Source organism: Schistocerca piceifrons, chromosome 1 (genome assembly GCF_021461385.2).
Source record: "Schistocerca piceifrons isolate TAMUIC-IGC-003096 chromosome 1, iqSchPice1.1, whole genome shotgun sequence".
NCBI classification, from domain to species: Eukaryota; Metazoa; Arthropoda; class Insecta; order Orthoptera; family Acrididae; genus Schistocerca; species Schistocerca piceifrons.
In genome coordinates this window covers 236,663,196-236,687,166 of record NC_060138.1, presented here as the reverse complement: position 1 = coordinate 236,687,166, position 23,971 = coordinate 236,663,196, and the positions used below count along the sequence as shown (strand labels likewise).

The following is a 23,971-nucleotide window of genomic DNA, read 5'->3' as shown; positions in this document are numbered from 1 at the left end:
AGGAGTGTATTACAATACTATTTTATAAATAATATCAGAGGTAGTGTTCTCTAGAATGTGGACTAATAGACAGTTCACAGCACTGATATGAGAGACAGTCACACAGGCTCACTAAGGTCCAGATCTGTAGCAGCAAGCTTCCCTGTACCCTGTTTCAAACATTGGCAGAACAGCTGTTCACTAGCAACTGTACACTTTCGAAGTAGAATGCTAAGTTGACATGTGTGATACAACTTTGTGGCATAAAAACATAGTCACTAACTTCACATCCACTTGATACTTCAATACTTCTTACGTTCAACGGTGAAACTGTACCTTTAAGCCAGGTGCAGGTGCAGCTCAGCACTGATGATGGGCTCAGGTTTCCCGACACAATAAGAGGCTTACTTTTTGGGACAAAAGACAGCTTCATTAAGCAATTTAAATATTCAGCAGAATAACAGAATTGTTGATTGCAACCTCATCACTAAGATCCACAGAAAACTGCAATGAGTGCAGAAGCAATATAAGTCAGTGGCTCATGTGGCTTCTGGTCCAGCAAGTGAAAGGCATTACAATGCTATGGCACAATATTGTGTTTGGTATTAACATAGGATGTGCTCACTGTCAACTTTCAAAGACTGTAGTTTAGTTCAGAATCTGTATTGCGTGGAAATATTTCATAATCAGTTCCAGTGAAATTAGTGTTGAAAATTCGTCTCAGAAGAAGTGAAAAATACAAACAAAATATATTTTTGATTAATAGTAAAAAGTTAATGTATGAGAAGTAGCAACAATATGGGAAGTGTAGACTGCTATTCATCACACAAAGGAGGTCCTGAGTCACAGACAGACATAATGCAAAAGAACACTCCTCCTTCAAAGTAGAAAACCCACACACATTCACACCATCACAACTCACAAACACATGGCCACTGTCTTCAGGCACCAAGACCCGACTGCAACTGCCTCCCGCAGACAATGCTCACGTGCATGCAGTTGTGCTTGTGTGAATGTGTATGTGTTTTCTACTTCTAAAGGAGGACTCTCTCTGAAAACTAACATATTTCTAGAATTCTTCTTCATTGTGCCTGTCTGCAACTCAACACATTTTTCTATATGGTGAGTACCAATCTATCATTTCCATATTGTTGTTATTCTCGTCTGGACTTTTCATTGTTTAATTTTGTATGCAAAGTAGCATTTAGATCACTGCTGGTGTAACAGAAAACAGGATGTGGCAGTTGACAGACCTGCTGCTGCTGCCATTGCTGGAAGTAGTAGTTCACAGGATAAGTGAGGGAAACAGCCTAAGACAAATTAAATAAGCCAGAAACCCATTGTCAGATTCACAGCCATATTGAATCACTTCCAAATAATCTCAACCACCACTGTTTCCAGACAAGAAATATGTATATTTGAAGAAAATGCATTTCAATTTTTCTTCTCTTGTATTTGGACTCAAATGTGAAACATGAGTTTTACTTCCATTATTTTAACAAAAATCTTAATTTGAAATTTGGTCAAATCCAAGATGATGCCTGCATGAAACATGAGGAACAACTTACAGAATGTGTAGATCTTTCATTGCATTCTCTTTGGAAAAAGAGGTAATTGAACAAGAACTAAGTTCACAAAAAGAGCAGGACACCATACCAGACACTGAGGCACATAACTGAAGTGTGCTGAGAATGTAATGACAGTGTCTGTCTCATGTTTAACTTCCTGCAGAATCTTCCATCACCAAAAATTTCCATATAAGACACTGAAGTATGTCCATTACAGGTCAGTTACTTCTGTGTCAACAACTTAAAGACAAAAAAATCTGGGTTATTTTTGTATTATGAAGGTGAAGCAAACAAAAGATGCAATAAAGTTTGTAGAATGGTCTTCAAATACAGAAATGAATTTTTATCTCTAACCTTTTTTCTGTTGGTTATCCTGTACAACACAACAACAGTACAATGGTTCAAATTTGTTTTGTTCTAACCAGCTGTTGGTACTTCTACAAAATAATGCATTACTTACTCACTAGAAATCATTCCTTTCTTAGCAATGTCTGAGATTTTGGTACAATAAAGAAAAGAACCCAAGAAATATGACTGCTTGTAAGAAGAGCACGAAGACAAACCCAATCATGTTATAAAATTTGAATTCCTAAACATTCTGGATTTTTGTTATTGGTGGATAACCTACAACAAAAACATTGCTTTAGTTGTGGAATCAGTGGGAATGAACATTCCTGACCATCATGATAACGTAAGTCAAAGCCCACACAAAAAGATTCAGGTATAAATTTTTCCCACTTGTTAATCAAGAGTGGAATGGTAGAAAAAAGTCTGAAAATGACTTACAAACCCTCTGCCAAACACTTAAGTGTGAACTGCAGTGTAAACATATAGATATAGTTGGTGCTTGATTCATAGAGTTTCCAGTACTGTGACCTCCTTAAAACGTTATTTTAATACTTTTCTGCACATTTTAAAAGTGTAAATACAACATTTGTACTGGTAAAAAGTTAAGTTCTATTGCACCACATCTCAAAATCTCCAGTTCTGATTCCCCCCCCCCCCCCCCCCCCCCCTCCCCAGAGGAACAGGTACGAAGTACTGGTGAATACCATCACAAGTCAAGCACTAGACATAGTTATATGTGTAGCAAATACATGGATATGTTTCACAGCACAAGGGCCTAGGAACTGTCAACAATTAGTTCTCTCTGTTACTTTTCTGGGACTATTCAAGTGAATTTCAAAAAATTGGAAGATATGGAGAATATGGTTGAAGCAATATCAAAGGATTCGAGCAGAGTTTATAATAATCTCTTCTAGTGGCCAAGTATTGACAGAGAATGACACTGCAAAAATGGTGTTTTCTCAATTTTATACTCTCATATAATCATTTTGCATTATTTTCTTACTGTATAACTCTTCAGTACATTGGTTTGTATGATAGTTATATTACATCTGCAGAATGTCAGGTGTTTTGTAAGATTTCTTTGTTTGTTTCATAAGGAAAATAGAAAATGAATGATATTTTGACTTCCATCCACTTTGATGATGAAATTTTGTCTAACAATAATGACTTTTTTCCCACCCAAATGATAATTATTAGTGCAGAAACTTCATAACTTTTTTTCCAAAGTTTTATCTAGTTCATGAATGTAGCAACTGATCAACACCTGGATTATAAGTGGAGCTGTTATCTTCACTCCTTCACTTCATTTTGCAGGTGTAAGAGGGCTTTCTGGATGGCCTGGACAAGTTTCTATTCAGGGCTCAAATATTGCATGGGAAATAAGAGCACATAAAGAATTTAGTACTTTGATGCATCTCATCTGCTCCAGAGCCCACAAAACTGCATGGTAAAATTGTCTGGTATCAGGATTTTTGGAACACTAATGGGGCAAATGACAGAGTAGTCAAGACAATCCCCATACTTAGAACCCTCAGCACAAAGTATCAAATAATTGTGGCATTGATCAAAAATATTAGAGATCTTCATTTTAAACATGAATTATGGTTAACTGTTCTTGTTACACTCCAGGAAATATAAAATTACCTAAGTCCTTTTGAGAGTCCATGTGGTATCTAGCTCTACCTCTGGGAAATAGCTGGTATCTGATCCACCCCAAGTGCTACTAGATCTGCTTCTGTGCTGTTTCCAAATGGATTTAGTACTTGTGAACTGCAGAAGGTTGTAAATAGTTTTCAGTACATGCACATACCATTGTACAAGCCGCCAGCAAGTATTATGCTGTAGTGAAGGTGGCCCCTTTTGATCTCTTGCAGGTGGCCCAACTACACTATAATGGAACCTTTACTGCAAACATTCTTTGCACAATAGCATCAGCTCTCTAGGGTTGGCAGGGTGCTGACACTGACTTAACAAACACAGCAGCAGGTGGCCATTCCCTAGGTTCTGCAACATTATGTCCTCAGTTTGTTATGTAGAAGCCACTCAGAAACGAGGCAAATGAAACAGTTAGCACACTAACATGTTTACAGGCTGTCATAGAAATGATTATCTGTAGTTGTCACAAATGAGCAGAGCATCAGACAATACATTTAATGTAACCAGGTATATATTACTACACCATTCATACATGCCACATTTGCTTGTGGTAGATGCACTCTCCAGGTTTTTGTATACAGCCAGAATAGAGGGTGTCCCAAAATAATGTGTACACTCTTTGAAACTAATTATCATTTTAGTTACAGCAGATAGAAGTGAAAAGTTTTTGAGCCATATATATTAAGGTGTAACTTACACAGTATATGCTCAAAATGAATACCTTCCACTGCAACACATTGTCAACAAAGACTCGGACCAGAGTGATGTGCCCCACCGTGCTGAAAATAATAACTGTCATTGTCAAAAATGTTGGCAAGACATGGAGTTGTAATGTCAATCTTTTCTATATAAAAATCACCTGTGTCAGTTTCAAACAAGTATGGCCCAATCAATCTTGTACAAGACAGACCACTCCTGGTAGACTGACATGCCTTTCTTCAGTTACATATGGATTTTCATTAGACCAGGACATGTAATTATGGTGGTTAATTGTTGCATTAAGTTTAAAGGTCACTTCATCTGAACAAAGAATGAGATCTTGGAAATGTTCTTCTTCATAACACACGTTGATGAACCACTCACAAAATTCAATTTGCCTATTCAGATCACCTTCATTCAGAGCATGGAGAAGTATCAGAACATGCAGCTATCCTGTGTAACTCTGCAAAATTCTATGAAAACTGGTTTTACTGAACTCAGTCTCAAGACAACATACCCACACACACTTTTTTGGGGTCATGTGAATGCCTGAATCACTGTGTCAACACTTTCATTTTCTGTTGAATATCTAATTCTTCTGCTTTGTCATTTATTTACATCATGCACCATTCAAACTTGTCTTGGATTTTTGTAATTGTTAACAATGAATGTGGTAGTGTTCCAAATCCAACTCTCGAATGCTGAACCTCACTCACATTCTCTGTTTTCCAGTAACATTCTAGCAGCCACTTCCATTTTACAAATAATAATGCCAAATTTATATCCAATCTGCAACAAATAGTAAAATGGCTTGGTTTTTTGCTGAATTATGAATTATTCCCCACAAAACATTATTTTTATTTAACCTGATTGCACAGAAATTAAGTTTCAAAGGGTGATACATTATTTTGAGACACACTGTACATTCTAAACCACCAAAGTGACCACTGGGTTTCTTATCAAAATTTTAGCCACTGAAGGGTTAGTAAATGCAGGTGAGGTCCTTATTTATGCCAAGGCAATTTGAGTAATTCTCTTAACAAAAAAAAAAAAAAAAAAAAAAAAGGCGGCAATGATTCTGCGAAATCTGCACCCTTTTACCCAAAGAGCAATGGGGAGGTGGGGAGGCAGAGTAAATGGAATGAAAATAATTGAAGCAGCCATTGATCAAATACAGCTGTTGAAGTTCCAATGGAGGCAGTACTAAATCCCTTAGTAATGGCTGTCCAACACTGTCTCACAGGGCAATAACACTCCAGCACTCCCACACTCCCTCCCGGCCCTCATCATGCTGGTGAGCATGTGAGGTAGTACAGGCTACCGGTCAGACAGCCCTCTTGCAAGCATTCTACGCTTGTGTGAGCTGCTTGGCCACCCTTTCCTGTGTGGGCTCAGTCAGTGAAGTATAATTGTGTTTGCCATGGCACAACTGAAAGACTGCCCATGCAATAGCCATTTGCCCCATGTCCATGTCTGCTAAGCTGCCCAAGGATGGGTATGGCAGCCGGAGCAGCCTTATCAATGAATGGAGCATTCTGCTGAGATAAACAATGCAAGACAACGACAAACATTTGTGCACCTCCTACATCCACAGTCAATGCAATCCCAGGGCCACAGAGCTCTCTGGTTCTGACCTGGTACTCTGGTGTGGGCATGTGTATCTGGGAGATCACCAGAATGAGTCATCAGCAAAGATGGAAACCACACATAAGCATTCAAAGAAGGTGTCTTCAAGTGCCATCAAAATTAGCTACAGCCATGTTGGTCCCTTCCGCAACTTCTGCCACCAGCCAAGCAGGACCAATATCAATATCAGCAGACCATCTAATGGATATCTCAAGAGGAGCAAGGCTTGTTGCCGTCACACACGATGCAAACAGGGGGCAAACCATTTCATGTAAATTGGGGACAGAACCACTGCAGTAAACACAAAGAGTTCATGTACTATTTTATTTACAATGTAAGGAAAAGATAGATTGCTACTAACTCTAAAGATGACACATTAAGTTGCAGACAAGCACAATTAAAGAGACTTACACATTAGCTTTTGGTCACAGGCCCTGTCAGAAAAAGAAAAACAAACACATTCATTCACACAAGCAAGCACACCCGGAAAGGGCAAGGGACAGGGATAGCCATGTGTGGGTGGGAGGAGAGAGGAACACTGTCTGGCAGTGTGTGCTGGGACTGTACCACCACCAGGCACAGCGTCAGGAAGCTGTGGGGCAGGGAGATGGTGAGAGGGGAGGGGGGGGGGGGGGGGGCAATGGAGCGAAAAAGGAGAGGAGTGGGGAAAGATGGGTGGGTGCATTGGCAGAGGTGGCACACACAAGAGAGTGGGAGATGAGAATAAGGAGAAGGTGGTAGGACAGAGGGGGTGGAAACTGTTGGGTGGAGGTTGTGGGGACAATATGTTACCGTAAATTGAGGCCGGAATAATTTTAGGAGTGGGGAATGTTGTAAGGATATCCTTCAGATTGCTGCTTCCTCTACATAAAAGCTGCAGTCTGGTCTGAGCTGCTGGAGATGGCAGTCACGTGTGCATGGAGTGCATTTGCTTGTGTAAATGAGAGTGTGTGTTTCTCCTTCTTTTACTGACAAAGACTGTGGCTGAAAGCTAATGTGTAAGTGTCTTTTAATTGTGCCTGTCTGCAACTTAACATGTTATCTTTATGGTAAGTAGGAATCTATCTTTTCCTTACGTTGTTTATATTACAACCTGGAGTTTCCATTGTTTATTTATTTATCTATTAATCCAGAGAGCATCTCAAAGTGATACAGTATTTGTCACCATAATACAATGAAAACAGATAGCTCACATGGACTATATATTTTTATGACGATAGGACAGATGAGAGAAGTCTTTGAGCAATCCTTACATGACTGTCATGGATGCAATGGTTGTAGCCTTTCACAACCAATGCACTTATCATCTGATTTGTCCATGGATGAATCATACCTACCGAGTGGGGTGGCGCAGTGGTTAGCACACTGGACTCGCATTCGGGAGGATGATTGTTCAATCCCGCGTCCGGCCATCCTGTTTAAGGTTTTCTGTGATTTCCCTAAATCGCTTCAGGCAAATGCCAGGATGGTTCCTTAGAAAGGGTACGGCCGATTTCCTTACCCATCCTTCCCTAATCCGAGCTTGTGCTCTGTCTCTAATGACCTCGTTGTCGACGGGACGTTAAACAGTAATCTCCTCTCCTCCTGAATCATACCCTACTTCAGAGACTCCATTTGTGATTTCCTCTCTTCTACTTTCCAAGTTCTGAGGCTCACCTGTATACCTCCTAGAAAGTGTTACTCAAAAAATTGCTAATCCACAGCCTACTGTTTGCTTCCAGTATCTCAAGAGATTAATACCTTATGATGGAATGGGACTCAAACCCAGATCCTTCTTTTTCATAGGTAAATACTCTTACTAGCTGAGCTATCCAGCACAACTCATTCTTTGCCGATTCCTCTACACTACTTCCCCAAACTCCTCCTCGCAGACGGATATTGTGGAGAATAACTTAGCCACAGCCTTGGGTTTGCTTCTTGAGTTAATCTTTATTTTCGCAGTGAAACGTGGGTGTTGACTTTGCTCTTTGTTTCTTAACAATGTTTGATCTTGATGACACCTGGTTTTGGACTACCCTCTAAGTCTTAGAGTCTAAGGCAATGAAACATTTTTTTTTAGAAGTCAAGTGATGCACAAAACTACCAAGTCTGGGAATCTCAAGCTTTTGTCTTAAGCATGACATTCATTTGGATGGTCAATATGGTGTAGCAGTATAAACAATTTCATTTTCTGTCCATTGTTCTTGGAAGAGGTTGATGTTTAAGGTCCTAAGAACAGCATTATTTGTCAACTTTGCTGTGATATGCTCTACCATCAAATGATACCCAAGAGAAAAGAGCCATTTTTCATCCAAGATGAGAGTCCAGCAAATACTGCCTGGTATAATAGCTTCTCTGTAACATGTATGATGAGAACTGAATTTTTACCCATTAACTTTTAAATGTGTGGTCGCCCTAATCATTTGATCTGTGTGTTTTCTGGTTGTGGGCTACCTGAAAGATTTATTTGGGGGACATTCACAAAGGTATTGTTTTGAAGAGAGATATATAAAAAAAGCATACCCATGACAATGGTTCATGCAATACTTTGCCCTACACTTCCTGCCCGTTCTGGACATTCATGACCATTTTGAGTGTATTTTGTATTATGCATATTTATTCTCCTCATGCCATTGGAAATGCTTGGATTGAAGTTAAAAAGCCACTGCAGAAAGAAAATAATGTTGTAGAGGCCATTTCTTTCAAACTATGAGCCACATTATTTTTTGATACAACCCACAGCAATAAACAGTTGGGTTTTACCTGAATGAAATAATTCTCGTAACTATTTTCACATCTTAAGTTTCCATGGTTTTTGCTTTATACTTGAGATTATCACAAAAGTCTTGCTCGTTTAAATAAAAATAAATAAATAAAAGATTTTGAAAATGTGATAATAACATACAAGTAACACAGCATCTGATGCTTTGTAGAGATGGGAGTCCTTGAATCACCGCCCATAACATCAGAGTCTTGTAGTTGTAACACATCAGGATGATGACTGAAAAAGCTCAGGGGATGCAGTGCTACAAATGGCTTGCCATATGTGTGAAACAGTTGCTCAGCCGATGACTGCAAAATAATAACAACAATAATGATAATAATTTTATTATAACAATGCCAATAATCAAATCCAAACTTCAATACAGTACAAAGAAATATAATATGTGCTTTAAACCAAAACACCTCATCAATCAGCAACTGAACACTTTCACTATGTACGCATGCTCAATTAACTGCACCTTATTTCAGTGCTAATAACTTGAAATGTAAAGCATTTAATCCAAAGAAAATAACTACTCTCCCAAATAAATCACTTTCAAATTCAGTGTAAAAGGAAATAAAGCAATTACTACTGAGCTGCTAAGAAAAAACAGCAGAATAAACTGAACAGCATCTACAATCTACAAAAACTGATAAACGCAATCCCTGAAAATGCTTTTGTTAGAAGATGTGATAAAAATAGCAGCAGAGTAGTTGAAGAGGTGGAACAGTGGCTTTTTTTTCAAAGTAGCTGTTCTGTTATATAGAGGATGACAGTTGTTGAGATATATGGAAAACAAAAAATGTAAATTAGTTACAAACTACAGTGTGCACACAGTTTATTATGTAAAGGACACTACAGATATTAGGATTTAGGTTATGACATGTTTGATATGCCTGCTGTCATTGGTGATGATGTGGCGCAGATGAACAGTGAAATTCTGCATGGTCTGCTGAAGTGTCTGAACGTCGATGCTATCAATGACCTCCTGAGCAGCTGTTTTTTGATCAGCAATGGTTTTGGGGTTATTGTTGTACACCTTGTCTTTACTATGGTTCTACAAAAAGTAGTTGCATGTATTCAGATCTGGAGAATATGGAGGCCAATTGATGCCCATGCTAGTGGCCTTTGGGTAGCCCAGGCCCCAGAACCCAAAGTGCTCCTCCAGGACAACAAACACTTTCCTGCTTTGATGTGGTTGAGCTCCATCTTGGTGTGAACCACATCTTGTCAAAACCAGGGTCACTTTGGATAATGGGAATGAAATCAACTTCCAAAACCTTCACATAATATTCAGTAGTCACTGGGCCATCAAGGAATATTGCACCGATTATTCTGTGACTGGACATTGCAACCACACAGTCACCCATTGAGGCTGAAGAGACTTCTTGATTGCCAAATGTGGATTCTCAGTTCCCCAAATGTGCCAATTTTGCTTATTGACGAACCCATCCAAATAAAAGCGAGCTTCATTGCTAAACCGAACCATATTCAAATCAAAGTCCTGTTCATCAATTCTACGGACAATAGTGTTGGTGAAATGCAACCACTGTTCCATGGCCCTGGGGCTTAATGGGTGATGGGTTTGAACATTGTATGGGAAGGGATGCAGGTCTTCAACAACAATTTGTCACAGTGTCTCGTGGTTGATTCCCACCTGTTGTATAGCTCACCTGATCTATTTCCTGGGGCTGGTTTGAAACACAGTGCATATCTTTTCAATGTTTTCAGGCATTTACACGCTTTTTGGACAACCAACATTGCCAACACTGTATTCATGAGCACTATCTGTTCTCTCAAACTTGCAAAACAAATTCTTGATTTTGAGTACACTTGGACCAGTTGTCTTCAGCTTCAATTCAGTCACAGACTTCCTTTGAGCCGCAGTTAGCCTGTTATTGCTCGCATGGTAGGCTTTCACAAGCACTTCTAATGTTCTGACGACTTAAAGTGTGAATGTGGATCTGGCTTATATTGGCTTATTCCCCCAAACCACCTTTCACTTCTTTACGAGGTGACTTACTTGGAATTTCCAGCCACTCTTCTTTACTGAATAGCCGGCTGCTGGAAACCCTCTTGACTTCTTCTCCATCAAATAATGCAAGGTACAGAAATTTTTAGATTCTTTCTACTTATGAAATAAGAAGATATACAAGCTTTACTTTTCGTCAACTAACGATGTATCTGACCTCCATACACAATAAAAATCTCACTTTCCACATGAATGTGTAACTTCCTGCAAGTCTCTCATACAGGCGGATGTTAGAAACAAATTGAATTACAGCTAAAAGAAAGATGGCTTGGATACCCTGACCTTTCTTAACATGAATCATAAAACGAGTCTTGCCTCTAACAAGGTTGTGTCAAGAGTCCACAAGAGTACTTTTTCAACTGTTCATGTTTTAATAACAATAGTCAATGACACAAAAAGCACAGAGCTGCATATAAACTCCATGGTTCTTCCTTACATACTCACTAAAACATTTATGGATTGTCCGACAGGTACTTGTCCCTGCCGCTTGACCGCCGCACCTACTTTCTTCCCGCAACTGATTTTGAAACTGCACACACAAAAATGTGATGTGCAGTAGGTAGGATTCTACCATCTCACATTCACATCCTAAATATTGTGTGTTCAAGAGGGTAGAAGGCTAAGTAGTTCCAGAATTTACACAGAAATTCTCGAATCACTACATATCCCACCTCCCCCCAGATCAAGCAAGTGATATTTTATACATAATCATTACACAAATAATATCACTCAAAATTACATTTGATGTCTTAAAGTATACATTTCTTACATATATTTATATACATATCTTCCCTTTACATAACAATTCTCTGTCCTCTCTTGAACAATCTTTCGCATACTGTTTCTCTACTCTTTTCTTATTTTACTTTGTTATTAAGACATGAGCATTTATTTGTGGTTTTAGTCAGCTTTACTAATATTTAGGAACTGTGAGGACTCTTTCTTCTTTTTTTTCCCAATTGTAAACTTCAGGTATTTATGACATTTGAGTAAACTATTTTCTAGTCTTATCTTTAGTACTACCTTTTTCCTAGTATGTACTATTTTCATTATTTGTAGCTTGGACGAACTCTGGACAAAATGAAAGTGTTCTTTTGACTCTCACTTAGTTCCATGAAACATAATAATGCTAGTCGTTCATAGAATTCACAGTCCCCAGAATAATCCCTATAAAATTTGTGACTTTTGTCACAATACTGTTCCCTTCTTCTAGGATCAGCACTTATTCCTTGCTTGTGGGTTGACCTTATGAGAGCACTTCCTCTTTCCATTCTGGTAGGTACACCCCTTACAAAACATCCCTATTTTTAGGCCACAGACTGTCCTATCTCCACATAGGTATGCCTGCCCTTTATACTTAGTAAATGCTGGGTACACTCCCCTTATCCTTTCTGAGTAGGCCTCACAGTTCATTACCCTAGTATATATTTCTATGTATACCATAATTAAGTATCTTCTGGAATAGATATAAATCTATTTTAAACTTCGCATTCATTCCTTAATATATCATTTACTCCCTAGAGTCCTCCTCTACTTATAAACTTCTATATTTTCAATAGATATGATGTCTACATATACTGTTTACGTCCCACTATCCTTCAGTTCATCAGAGTGCTTGTTATTCTGACGTTTCTTAATGATCAACATGACTAATTCTACTCCTACTTTCATTTTCTTTCTTTGCTGACACCTCTCTCTTATTTATCCATTCCTCATTACTGCTTTATAGTTGTTCGTTATGTATGTGCATCTCTTCTTATGTATATTTGATGTAGTACTGTCATAGCTTCCTATATATGTGCGTATATTTGCATATGTACACACATTTTCCCTACAACACCTGGCGGTTCTCTCATCGTGAGTGGCTTCCTCTTCTGTGATTTAATTTTTGTGTAGAAGTCTATATCTAAAGATAAGATTTAGGTTTTCAGTAGCCATGGAAATAAGGAAAGTCTTCAGTGATAGAAGTTTGTGAATTTGTAAAGAAGGAAAAAATTGACAGGTCCTCAAATGAGAAATAAGAAAGGAAAAAATAGATCTGGATGCTAGGATCAAAGAAGAGAAAGAAGATAGCCCCAAGGACAGAAAACCCTTCCCAATCCCCTTTCCTAGGATCCCTACCCCTCAGGTACTTGAGTGAGACACTGGAGGAGGTTTGGTGTTAAATTGACTCCTACAAAATGGACTTGTCCCACCTTTACCCTTTGAGGTCCCCAAAGGAAATCCTAGGAACCCTATGGAAACAGCAAATGATGAAACATCAGGCACGCTTGTTTGTGAGGGTTGTTCGAAAGGTGTGATGTTTGTTTTGTGTTAATCATGATTTATCTGTTCTTATAAATCATGCTTTTAGCTATAATACCCACCTCTTTCAAAATTTATACAAAACCTCCCATCTATATCACATCCCATAAAAGGTATAAAATACTCTACACAAAATAGAAAATCTATACACTACGGTATAACAGTTGTTCAGCTAGTCACATCTTATTATATTTTCCACAAATATAATGCTCTATTCAGTTTATTTCATCTAGATATCACTTTTTTTCTGTGATTCTCTTGAGTTGTTCCCTATTTCATAGTCACATCCTGTTTTCTAAGCAATAAGATTACAGAATAGTTCTAGATTTTCAAGGTATTCGGTGCAGGAAAAAGCACCGAAAATGGGATCCAATGGTTGCTACTCCGCCCGTTAACTTGGAATTTTAATGTCCCTGGGGGATATACAGTTTTACATCCTTTACACTGTATTCCACCCCCCCCCCCCCCCCCCCTTTGTGTTAAATGCCAATCGAAATATTTCCTTATAGTACCCCCAGTATTATGATATTTTGGTCCCATAGATCTGATATTAACTTTTCTTGAGCACTGGCAGACCAGTACTTCTCTTTAAATTTCTTTTGGAAGTCTCCCCAAGATAAAAAATTCTCAATATTTACTGTTCCCCATTTTGAAGCTTCCCCTAGAAGGTATCCCGCAGCAAATTTGATCTTCTTGGAATCTTCCCAATTTTCTGGCAAAGCCTGGTTAAATCTTTTTAAGAAATGGGTCCGTCCAGCTTAAATTTAGGGAATTGTCTAGATAACCCTGATTAGCTCCCCATTGCAAATCAGTCACTGTTTCACTAGTTAACACAACCTTAGGTGAAGTTACCCTTTTTTCTACTTTGTCTTGGCTAAGCTTAATTTCTCTCCACAGGAAAAAGACAATGTATGGAATCCTCTAAATGAAGAAGATGTAGAAGAAGTAATAAAAACACTGAAGAACAAGAAAGCAGCAAGACCTGATAATACATATAATGAACATATATAAGATGTGATAGAGGCTCTCCAACACGTATGGATCAAACTACTGAACAAATGCCTGGAACTTGGAAGAATTGCGACCCAATGGAGACACTCAATAATAAGAGTTCTCTACAAAGGTAGAGGAGACCCAAAGCACACAAACAAGTACAGAGGCATAGCCCCAGAAAATACTCAGTTCAAGATGTTTTCAAAGATAATTACACAAAAAATCAAAGCCTCTGTGGACAGTCACCTCCCAAAACCACAAATGGGCTTCAGATCTGGAAGATCAACACTTACGGCAGTCAGGCTTCTTCTAAACAACATCGACGAAGCACTTCAAAAGAAACAAATGTTCTACACAGTGTTCATACACTTTACCAAAGCCTTTGACTCACTGGAAAGAGATCTTATAGTCTGAAAACTAAAACACAATGGGTGAAGATAGTGTATAGGCAAGTATAATCAAGTCAATCCTCGAATACAACTTAATCACAATATGAGACAACCTCTCTTTTGTGAACCTCATTTTGCAATCTAACAGAGTCTTACAGGGTGACCCAATGAGCCCTTTGCTGTACATTCTTGCCACTGAAGAAGTACTGTGAATTGGGGAAAACGAAGAAGATGTATACATATATGCATACACAGACGACATAGCTGGAGGATCAACAGATATACAGAAGCTGCAGAAAATCACTGGGAGGAGGCGAAACACCCAAAAATCAACATCAGAGGATAAAAAATAAAAATCTCATCAGACTTTAAATACCTAAGGGTGACATTGCAACCAACAGCCTAATGCTTCACAAAACATACAACAGAACATGCAGCCCAAGCAATAAGAGCAATACAGAACATCAAAAACATCCACCTACTCAGTCTAGAAATGGCCATGAAATTATTCAACGCATAAATTACCATGAACCATGGACCTTGCCGTTGGTGGGGAGGCTTGCGTGCCTCAGCGATACAGATGGCCGTATCGTAGGTGCAACCACAACAGAGGGGTATCTGTTGAGAAGCCAGACAAACATGTGGTTCCTGAAGAGGGGCAGCAGCCTTTTCAGTAGTTGCAGGGGCAACAGTCTGGATGATTGACTGATCTGGCCTTGTAACATTAACCAAAACTGCCTTGCTGTGCTGGTACTGTGAACGGCTGAAAGCAAGGGGAAACTACAGCCGTAATTTCTCCCCGAGGACATGCAGCTTTACTGTATGATTAAATGATGATGGCGTCCTCTTGGGTAAAATATTCCGGAGGTAAAATAGTCCCCCATTCGGATCTCCGGGCGGGGACTACTCAAGAGGACGTCGTTATCAGGAGAAAGAAAACTGGCATTCTACGGATCGGAGCGTGGAATGTCAGATCCCTTAATCGGGCAGGTAGGTTAGAAAATTTAAAAAGGGAAATGGATAGGTTAAAGTTAGATATAGTGGGAATTAGTGAAGTTTGGTGGCAGGAGGAACAAGACTTTTGGTCAGGTGATTACAGGGTTATAAATACAAAATCAAATAGGGGTAATGCAGGAGTAGGTTTAATAATGAATAAAAAAATAGGAGTGCGGGTTAGCTACTACAAACAGCATAGTGAACGCATTATTGTGGCCAAGATAGACACGAAGCCCATGCCTACTACAGTAGTACAAGTTTATATGCCAACTAGCTCTACAGATGATGAAGAAATTGATGAAATGTATGACGAGATAAAAGAAATTATTCAGGTAGTGAAGGGAGACGAAAATTTAGTAGTCATGGGTGACTGGAATTCGTCAGTAGGAAAAGGGAGAGAAGGAAACATAGTAGGTGAATATGGATTGGGGGGAAGAAATGAAAGAGGAAGCCGCCTTGTAGAATTTTGCACAGAGCATAACTTAATCATAGCTAACACTTGGTAGCTCTGACGGATGAAGTAGTGAAGGCAGCAGAGGATCAAGTAGGTAAAAAGACAAGGGCTAATAGAAATCCTTGGGTAACAGAAGAAATATTGAATTTAATTGATGAAAGGAGAAAATATAAAAATGCAGTAAATGAAGCAGGCAAAAAGGAATACAAACGTCTCAAAAATGAGATCGACAGGAAGTGCAAAATGGCTAAGCAGGGCTGGCTAGAGGACAAATGTAAGGATGTAGAGGCTTGTCTCACTAGGGGTAAGATAGATACTGCCTACAGGAAAATTAAAGAGACCTTTGGAGGGAAGAGAACCACTTGTATGAATATCAAGAGCTCAGATGGAAACCCAGTTCTAAGCAAAGAAGGGAAAGCAGAAAGGTGGAAGGAGTATATAGAGGGTCTATACAAGGGCGATGTACTTGAGGACAATATTATGGAAATGGAAGAGGATGTAGATGAAGATGAAATGGGAGATAAGATACTGCGTGAAGAGTTTGACAGAGCACTGAAAGACCTGAGTCGAAACAAGGCCCCGGGAGTAGACAACATTCCATTAGAACTACTGATGGCCTTGGGAGAGCCAGTCACGACAAAACTCTACCATCTGGTAAGCAAGATGTATGAGACAGGTGAAATACCCACAGACTTCAAGAAGAATATAATAATTCCAATCCCAAAGAAAGCAGGTGTTGACAGATGTCAAAATTACCGAACTATCAGTTTAATAAGTCACAGCTGCAAAATACTAACGCGAATTCTTTACAGACGAATGGAAAAACTGGTAGAAGTGGACCTCGGGGAAGATCAGTTTGGATTCCGTAGAAATGTTGGAACACGTGAGGCAATACTAACCTTACGACTTATCTTAGAAGAAAGATTAAGAAAACGCAAACCTACATTTCTAGTATTTGTAGACTTAGAGAAAGCTTTTGACAACGTTAACTGGAATACCCTCATTCAAATTCTGAAGGTGGCAGGGGTAAAATACAGGGAGCGAAAGGCTACTTACAATTTGTACAGAAACCAGATGGCAGTTATAAGAGTCGAGGGGCATGAAAGGGAAGCAGTGGTTGGGAAAGGAGTGAGACAGGGTTGTAGCCTCTCCCCGATGTTATTCAATCTGTATATTGAGCAAGCAGTAAAGGAAACAAAAGAAAAATTCGCAGTAGGTATAAATCCATGGAGAAGAAATCAAAACTTTGAGGTTCGCCGATGACGTTGTAATTCTGTCAGAGACAGCAAAGGACTTGGAAGAGCAGTTGAACGGAATGGACAGTGTCTTGAAAGGAGGATATAAGATGAACATCAACAAAAGCAAAACGAGGATAATGGAATGTAGTCAAATTAAATTGGGTGATGCTGAGGGGATTAGATTACGAAATGAGACACTTAAAGTAGTAAAGGAGTTTTGCTATTTAGGGAGTAAAATAGCTGATAATGGTCGAAGTAGAGAGGATATAAAATGTAGACTGGCAATGGCAAGGAAATCGTTTCTGAAGAAGAGAAATTTGTTAACATCGAGTATAGATTTAAGTGTCAGGAAGTCGTTTCTGAAAGTATTTGTATGGAGTGTAACCATGTATGGAAGTGAAACATGGACGATAACCAGTTTGGACAAGAAGAGAATAGAAGCTTTCGAAATGTGGTGCTACAGAAGAATGCTGAAGATAAGGTGGGTAGATCACGTAACTAATGAGGAGGTATTGAATAGAATTGGGGAGAAGAGAAGTTTGTGGCACAACTTGACTAGAAGAAGGGATCGGTTGGTAGGACATGTTTTGAGGCATCAAGTGATCACAAATTTAGCATTGGAGGGCAGCGTGGAGGGTAAAAATCGTAGAGGGAGACCAAGAGATCAATACACTAAGCATATTCAGAAGGATGTAGGTTGCAGTAGGTACTGGGAGATGAAGAAGCTTGCACAGGATAGAGTAGCATGGAGAGCTGCATCAAACCAGTCTCAGGACTGAAGACCACAACAACAACATAAATCTTGCCAATCCTGGCCTATGGGATGGAGGTTATACGGGACCACCTGACAGAAAAAAATCTAGAAACACTAGAAAAGGTAAAATCAACTTATCTAAAAAGAGCACTAAGTCTCTCAAAGACAACAAGATCTAGAATAGTGTATCTGCTAGCAAGAGAGACATTTCTAATTGAAGACATCAAACTTCGATATATGATGCCACACACCAAGGCTTGCAGAAATCAACTGAAGGTCATGGAGGATAAACGAGATAAGTATGGCAGGAGTTCTATGGCACCGAAACAATGATGAATCGCTCATGGACAGCACCAACCTTCGAACTGTGACATGCCGTAACTAGATTATCTATTCACGGCTTTCATCATCTAATATGCAAAAACAAAAATTATCAAGACCCAACCACAACATGTGAGTGTGAACTGTGTAACGAAGCCTGTGAACGATATCACATAGAACAGCGCAGTAAAAGAGTGAAATCTATACATGAATATGCAAAAATGTAAAATGTTAAGCAAAGTAACTGTATATGGCTATTTGGCTGCAATTTATTAAATAAATAAATAATTTCTCTCCACAGGTGTTCCATACCCTTCCTGGTATCATTAAGTTTGGAAGAAGGAATAAGTGAAACGTTCCCAGATGTTATTCTCTCGGTAACCTTCCGATCTATAATTTCTCCAAATTGTTCCTCCAAACTAATTACATTTATAATATCAGAGTTAGCTATTTTCTTTTTGAAATTCCTTTCTACATTATCTACCCATGTATTGACACCAGTAATTTGTGATTGAATAATTGGCATTAATTCATTATGCTTATCTACACTCTCTTTCAAAGTATTCATTCCCTGTCTTACATCATTATATTTAATATTGTGCACATTTTCAAAACACCCTAACTATTCAGTAAGTTCTGATTCTACATTATTATATTTGTTCTCAATGTCAAGTTCCAATATTTTCGATAAATCTTGAAAGGTGTCATTCTCTTTCTGACTAAGGTCAGAAAAACATATGATTTATATGAGTGGTCAAAGAATTTGTTAACTCATTCTTTAAATCTACTTTTAAATTCTCTACTTTACTACTTATGGCTTTGAATTCAGTCTTCAAAGCACCCATGTCTTCACATGGACTACAAAATTCCTTGCTTTGAGAGTTGAGTTTGGCATTTAACAAACCTAAATTTGTCATTTGAGTATTTATTTGAAAATTTAATGAGTTTAACTTAAGACTTTTAGCTTTGATTAAATTCATCAACTCATCCCAGAGAGGCACTTCTTTGCTAATCTTCATGGACATAGCTGGGTCTTGAGTTTCCCCAACCTGTTGTATATTTTCCATACTTTTATATGCCTTAGCTCTTGTAAGCATTTAAAACTAACTTCAGTTATGATAATTACACAATAACAGTTCACTCAACAGTATCTTGTACCACTTCATATTAAAGTAATCAAGTTTTGTTTCACGCTCACCCAGCGTAGAATTCTCGTTGCATAGGTGAGCGGATGTGGAGGCAGGTCAGTAACGGTGAACAGCAGCTGGTGCCAGTGGCGTCAGATGTATTTTGGTTTCAGTGTCTGTGTCCCCGCAATGTATGTGCGAGCTGTATACTCCCCGCACTGGCTTCTTAGTTGAAGCATTCCATGTGTAATTCTTCTTAGACAAATACGTCAAAATCTTCTTTACTATTTTTATAGTTGTGAATTTTTCATTTCTTCAATGTTTTTCCATTTAAATTTTGCTCCACTGAATACTTGGACATATTCCAATGTCTTGTAGTAATTCCCTTGTCTTATTATGTTTGGTTGCTATGGCAACATATAACAGCTTCTTCTCTCATTTTTGACTTAAAATTCCTGTTTTCTCGATCCTTTCACACAGGTTGCTACATTCTAATGTTCTGACAACTTAAAGTGTGAGTGCGGATCTGGGTTATATTAGCTTATTCCCCCAAACCACCTTCCACTTCTTTATGAGGCGACTTACTTGGAATTTGCAGCCACTCTTCTTTACTGAATAGCTGGCCGCTGGAAACCCTCTTGACTTCTTCTCCAACAAATAATGCTAGGTACAGGAATTTTTAGACTCTTTCTACTTATGAAATAAGTAGACATACAAACTTTACTTTTTGTCAACTAATGATGTATTTGACCTCCATACACAAAAAAAAATCTCACTTTCCACATGAATATGTAACTTCTAGCAAGTCTCTCGTACAGTTGGATGTTAGAAACAATGAATTACAGTTAAAAGAAAGTTGGCTTGGATACCATGACCTTTCTTAACATGAATCATAAAATGAGCCTTGCCTCTAATAAGGTTGCATTAAGAGTACACAAGAGTACTTTTTCAACTGTTCTTGTTTTAATAACAATAGTCAATGACACAATAAGCATAGAACTGCATATAAACTCCGTGGTTCTTCCTCACACACTCACTAAAACATATATGAATTGCCCGACAGGTTCTTGTCACTGGTGTCCGACCGCTGTGTCTACTTTCTTCCCATGACTGATTTTAAACCTGCACACACAAACATGTGACACGCAGTAGGTATGATTCTACCATCCCACACTCATATTCAGAATACTGTGTGTTAGAGATGGTAGAAGGATGAGTGGTTCTAGAATTTACACAGAAATTCTCAAATCACAACACACTATACACTCAGGCATGCTGTACCGTGACATTTTCATGTGCAAATGGCCAACAACAAGAAGGCACACGTGCATGTACATACTAATTCTGATACTCTCCAGCCAACCATGCAGTTTTAATGTGCTAATGCAAAAGTTCACTAGTTACGATGATTTTATTTCATACAGTTGTATAATTGTCACCCTGTACATATAAAAAATTGCACATCCCTCAGGAGAGATCACATTGTCACTGTGAAACACTGCCTCTAACCTTGATTATGGCCTCAAGTGTATGAGGAAGAGAGAACACAGGTTTCTTCAGGTATGCCATATCCATGCGAATCCACTCATTGGTGACTGAGCCTGTAGGTCCATCAAACTGCAGGGATGTTGACTGCTATGGTTCAGGTATCATTTCAAACAGTCCCAGATATTTTGTATGTGATTAAGATTGAGCATTTAGTGGGCCAGACAGATTGTGAAAGTGTACATGGGAGTACTTAACACCAGGAATACATGCACGCTGCCCTATTGACACACCTGTTATTGTCTTTGGTGACACAAGTGTCTACAGCATGCTCATTGTAAAGGTGTAGAAGAAAGGGCGACGCTTGGTGATGGGGAGTGTCAAAGTAAACATCCTGATTCACAATTCACTTCACATCTGTGAAGGCTCTCCTTCATGATTATATTTACAGAACACAATGAATGAACTTAAACAACAGGACAGCTCGTCTGAATAGGCCATGTTCAATTTTCTTTTTTTTTTTATCCTTATCAAACTGAGATTGTGTTTCACTTCTAATGATCATAATGCTGACACAATGATAAGCTCCAGCTTACGTTCTTGCTTCACTGATGGAGGATCCTATATTGCACAATCTTGTTGATAGCTGTGGAATATATGGTCACCACATTTCCCCTGGCCTAAAGTGTCTGTAAAAATAATTAACTGGGTTCACACATGCTCTCATTTGTCTCAATTACTTCAATAATCTGGAGGAACCATGGTAAGAGCTACTTGGTCCTATGCTTATGGACACCATCTGTTTTCAAGACCAATATTGTCAGAGTATAAGTAGTTGTTTTCTGTCAAAATGTGGGTAGCAAATTAGATATCCCCCAAGTGCCCACAGAAGAATAAGAAAACACATATAAAAGTTACAGAAATGTGCAGCCTTTCAAAGCCAGTGGTTCCTTTTTCTGGCAGAAGGGCTGTATGAAAAGGAAGAGGGATGAAGAAAAAAAGACTGGTGATGTTTCAAAAATGAGAAAAGTTACAGAGAAGTCGCCCAGAACAACTGGCTCCAAAAGCTTACACATTTCCATAAATTTTATATGTGTTTTCTCATGGCGCTGCTTGGTGAGTAGATTTTTTATCGATCCAATTATATTACATTTTCAAAAACTGACTTAGATATTCCTGATTTTCACTGAATGTATGACTCGATTTTATGAGGTTGAACAAACACTGCATACACATCAGTGTAAAAAAGAGCACACTACTTTATATAAAATTCTCATTCTTGTAATCCCACCAGACACCATGACAGATCAATTGACAAAATTATGCATATGCGAGAGAAGGTCGCAAGGCACAGTATGAAATGTCACATTTGTTGGCAACATGGTTTTCTCTTGAACTGTGATTTAGACTTTGTTGTTACCTACTGCCAATATTTGACCAGCACATGGTCTTGCCTGTCTCCAAGTGTGGTTACTGTCTTCACTCCAACTGACAGCTGTGTTTACAATGAATGAACCGATGGCATATGGCTGCACCAACATCATGGTTCATATTCAGGTGATTACCAGTTGAAGCTATAAACAGTGTTCTCCTGAACTAAATGAGTAAGTTATTCAGGCTTTCAAAATACTGTACTGGCCAAGAAGTATCCACCTCCAGAAGTCTTCATAGTATATTTCCAGAAGAACCAGGAACTATTACTTTCTGTAATTTATTTGTAAATAATTTGTGCTTGGTAAAATTTTTGTTGTTAACAAAGCAGGATACATAAAAATGAGAAAGACTGTTTAGTTAAAAATCAGTGAACCAACTAACTAGAATTGAAAACCTATCATCATAAATACCTTACAACTGTTAAATTCATCTGGGATGGCCAACTGTGGGTAGAAGCCACCACACAATATAATTTTGAGCATGGTGAGATCCTTGTAACTACAGGCTGTTGCCCCAGATAAGAGTTCCTGTTGGAGAGAAAAAAGAAAAAAAAATGGTAACTGTATAGGTGTACGCTATGCACATTTTTGGACAAATCTAAATCGAGGCAAACTGTATAAGCAGTTTATCACTCACAGTCCTTACATCAAAAAGGAGGGAAAGCAAAGTAATGAGTGTGTTGTTTCTACATTGGATTTAATGTCTAATAGTTGTTTAGTGAGTGAAGTGGATATTTACTGAAAGTACAATGTACAGTGTGCAGGAATAAGGATGAGAATTATCAGGAATAATACCTCACTTTTTGCACCTTATGAAGTAAGGACTGACAGAAGAAACAGAAAGGCATTGAACAGTAAAAATAAAATAAAATTTACCAGAGTGCTGTAATTCTCCTAAATACATGCGTAAGAAGTTTCCAAGCAATGTGAAGCAACTGGGACTGCCTTTTAAAGCATAAAATGAGATTATGTCAATTCAATTTAAATAACAAAGTCTGAAGGAATAAAAAACAATACGGATATCTCACTGAGACACGAATGTGTGTGTTACATGTTCTCCAAATGAGTGCAAATGTAACTGACCTCTGCATGAGAATGAAGTCTACGGTTTTTTAAATGATTGCTGTGGGCCTATGAAGAAAAGAAACAGAAATTTCTATAGATTCAATAAGAATATGTTACCATTTATGGACAGCTGGATACACTGGCAATATAAACATATACTCTGATATGTCTCTAAATGCTGTGGCTGCCCACTTCACACACTGTTGTGCCTACTGCATCGACATCCTGCTTCACAACCAACCAACACAGAATACTTGCATCACAGTGCATATATTCACCAGGAAAACCTACGTCATCTGTGTTGTCAATTCACATATTTACCGGCGGGCACAACACAACACCAGGTCTCCACCAGTGGCCCCCAGGGACCACTACCCATTTGTGGAGCCTGCAGAACAGTTTCCCCAGAGGTCGTAGCTAGCCCAGGAACTACTTAGATAAGCCAGGTATGTGATCACAAATAGTTCTGGCAGATATCTCTGCCAATGGGCTTTATCAGGTGGCGCACTGCCGGCAAAAGGCAGTTTGACGCACCACTTGGAAGTATACAGAGCTGCCATCATGGCAGCCATGGCCAGATGCCTCTTCTAGCAGGCCGATCTGTTGCAGATGGACTTGGTATAGTTGCTGAATTTCTTGACATTGTAGAATTGTTTATTGTGATCGCTCCCCGTGAAGAGTTGGGTGTTTTCTATTATTATTTGTTATTTTACATTTGTGTCGATCCGCAGTTGGGATCGAGTCTGCTGTTCTTTTGGAGA

At 38.7% G+C, this 23,971-nt stretch overlaps 1 protein-coding gene across 2 annotated transcripts in view; it reads right to left on the bottom strand.

Annotated features, from left to right (window-relative positions):
- The window catches only part of LOC124788174 (probable ATP-dependent RNA helicase DHX34), a 195,445-nt gene that overhangs the window by 49,452 nt on the left and 122,022 nt on the right, over positions 1 to 23,971 (bottom strand). For both annotated transcript variants that reach the window (XM_047255331.1, XM_047255340.1), the window contains exons 13-14: positions 22,557 to 22,673; positions 8,761 to 8,927 (exon numbers count right to left, since the gene is read on the bottom strand). In XM_047255331.1, the coding sequence (XP_047111287.1) occupies positions 8,761 to 8,927; positions 22,557 to 22,673 (284 nt within the window). The remainder of the gene's footprint in view (positions 1 to 8,760; positions 8,928 to 22,556; positions 22,674 to 23,971) is intronic.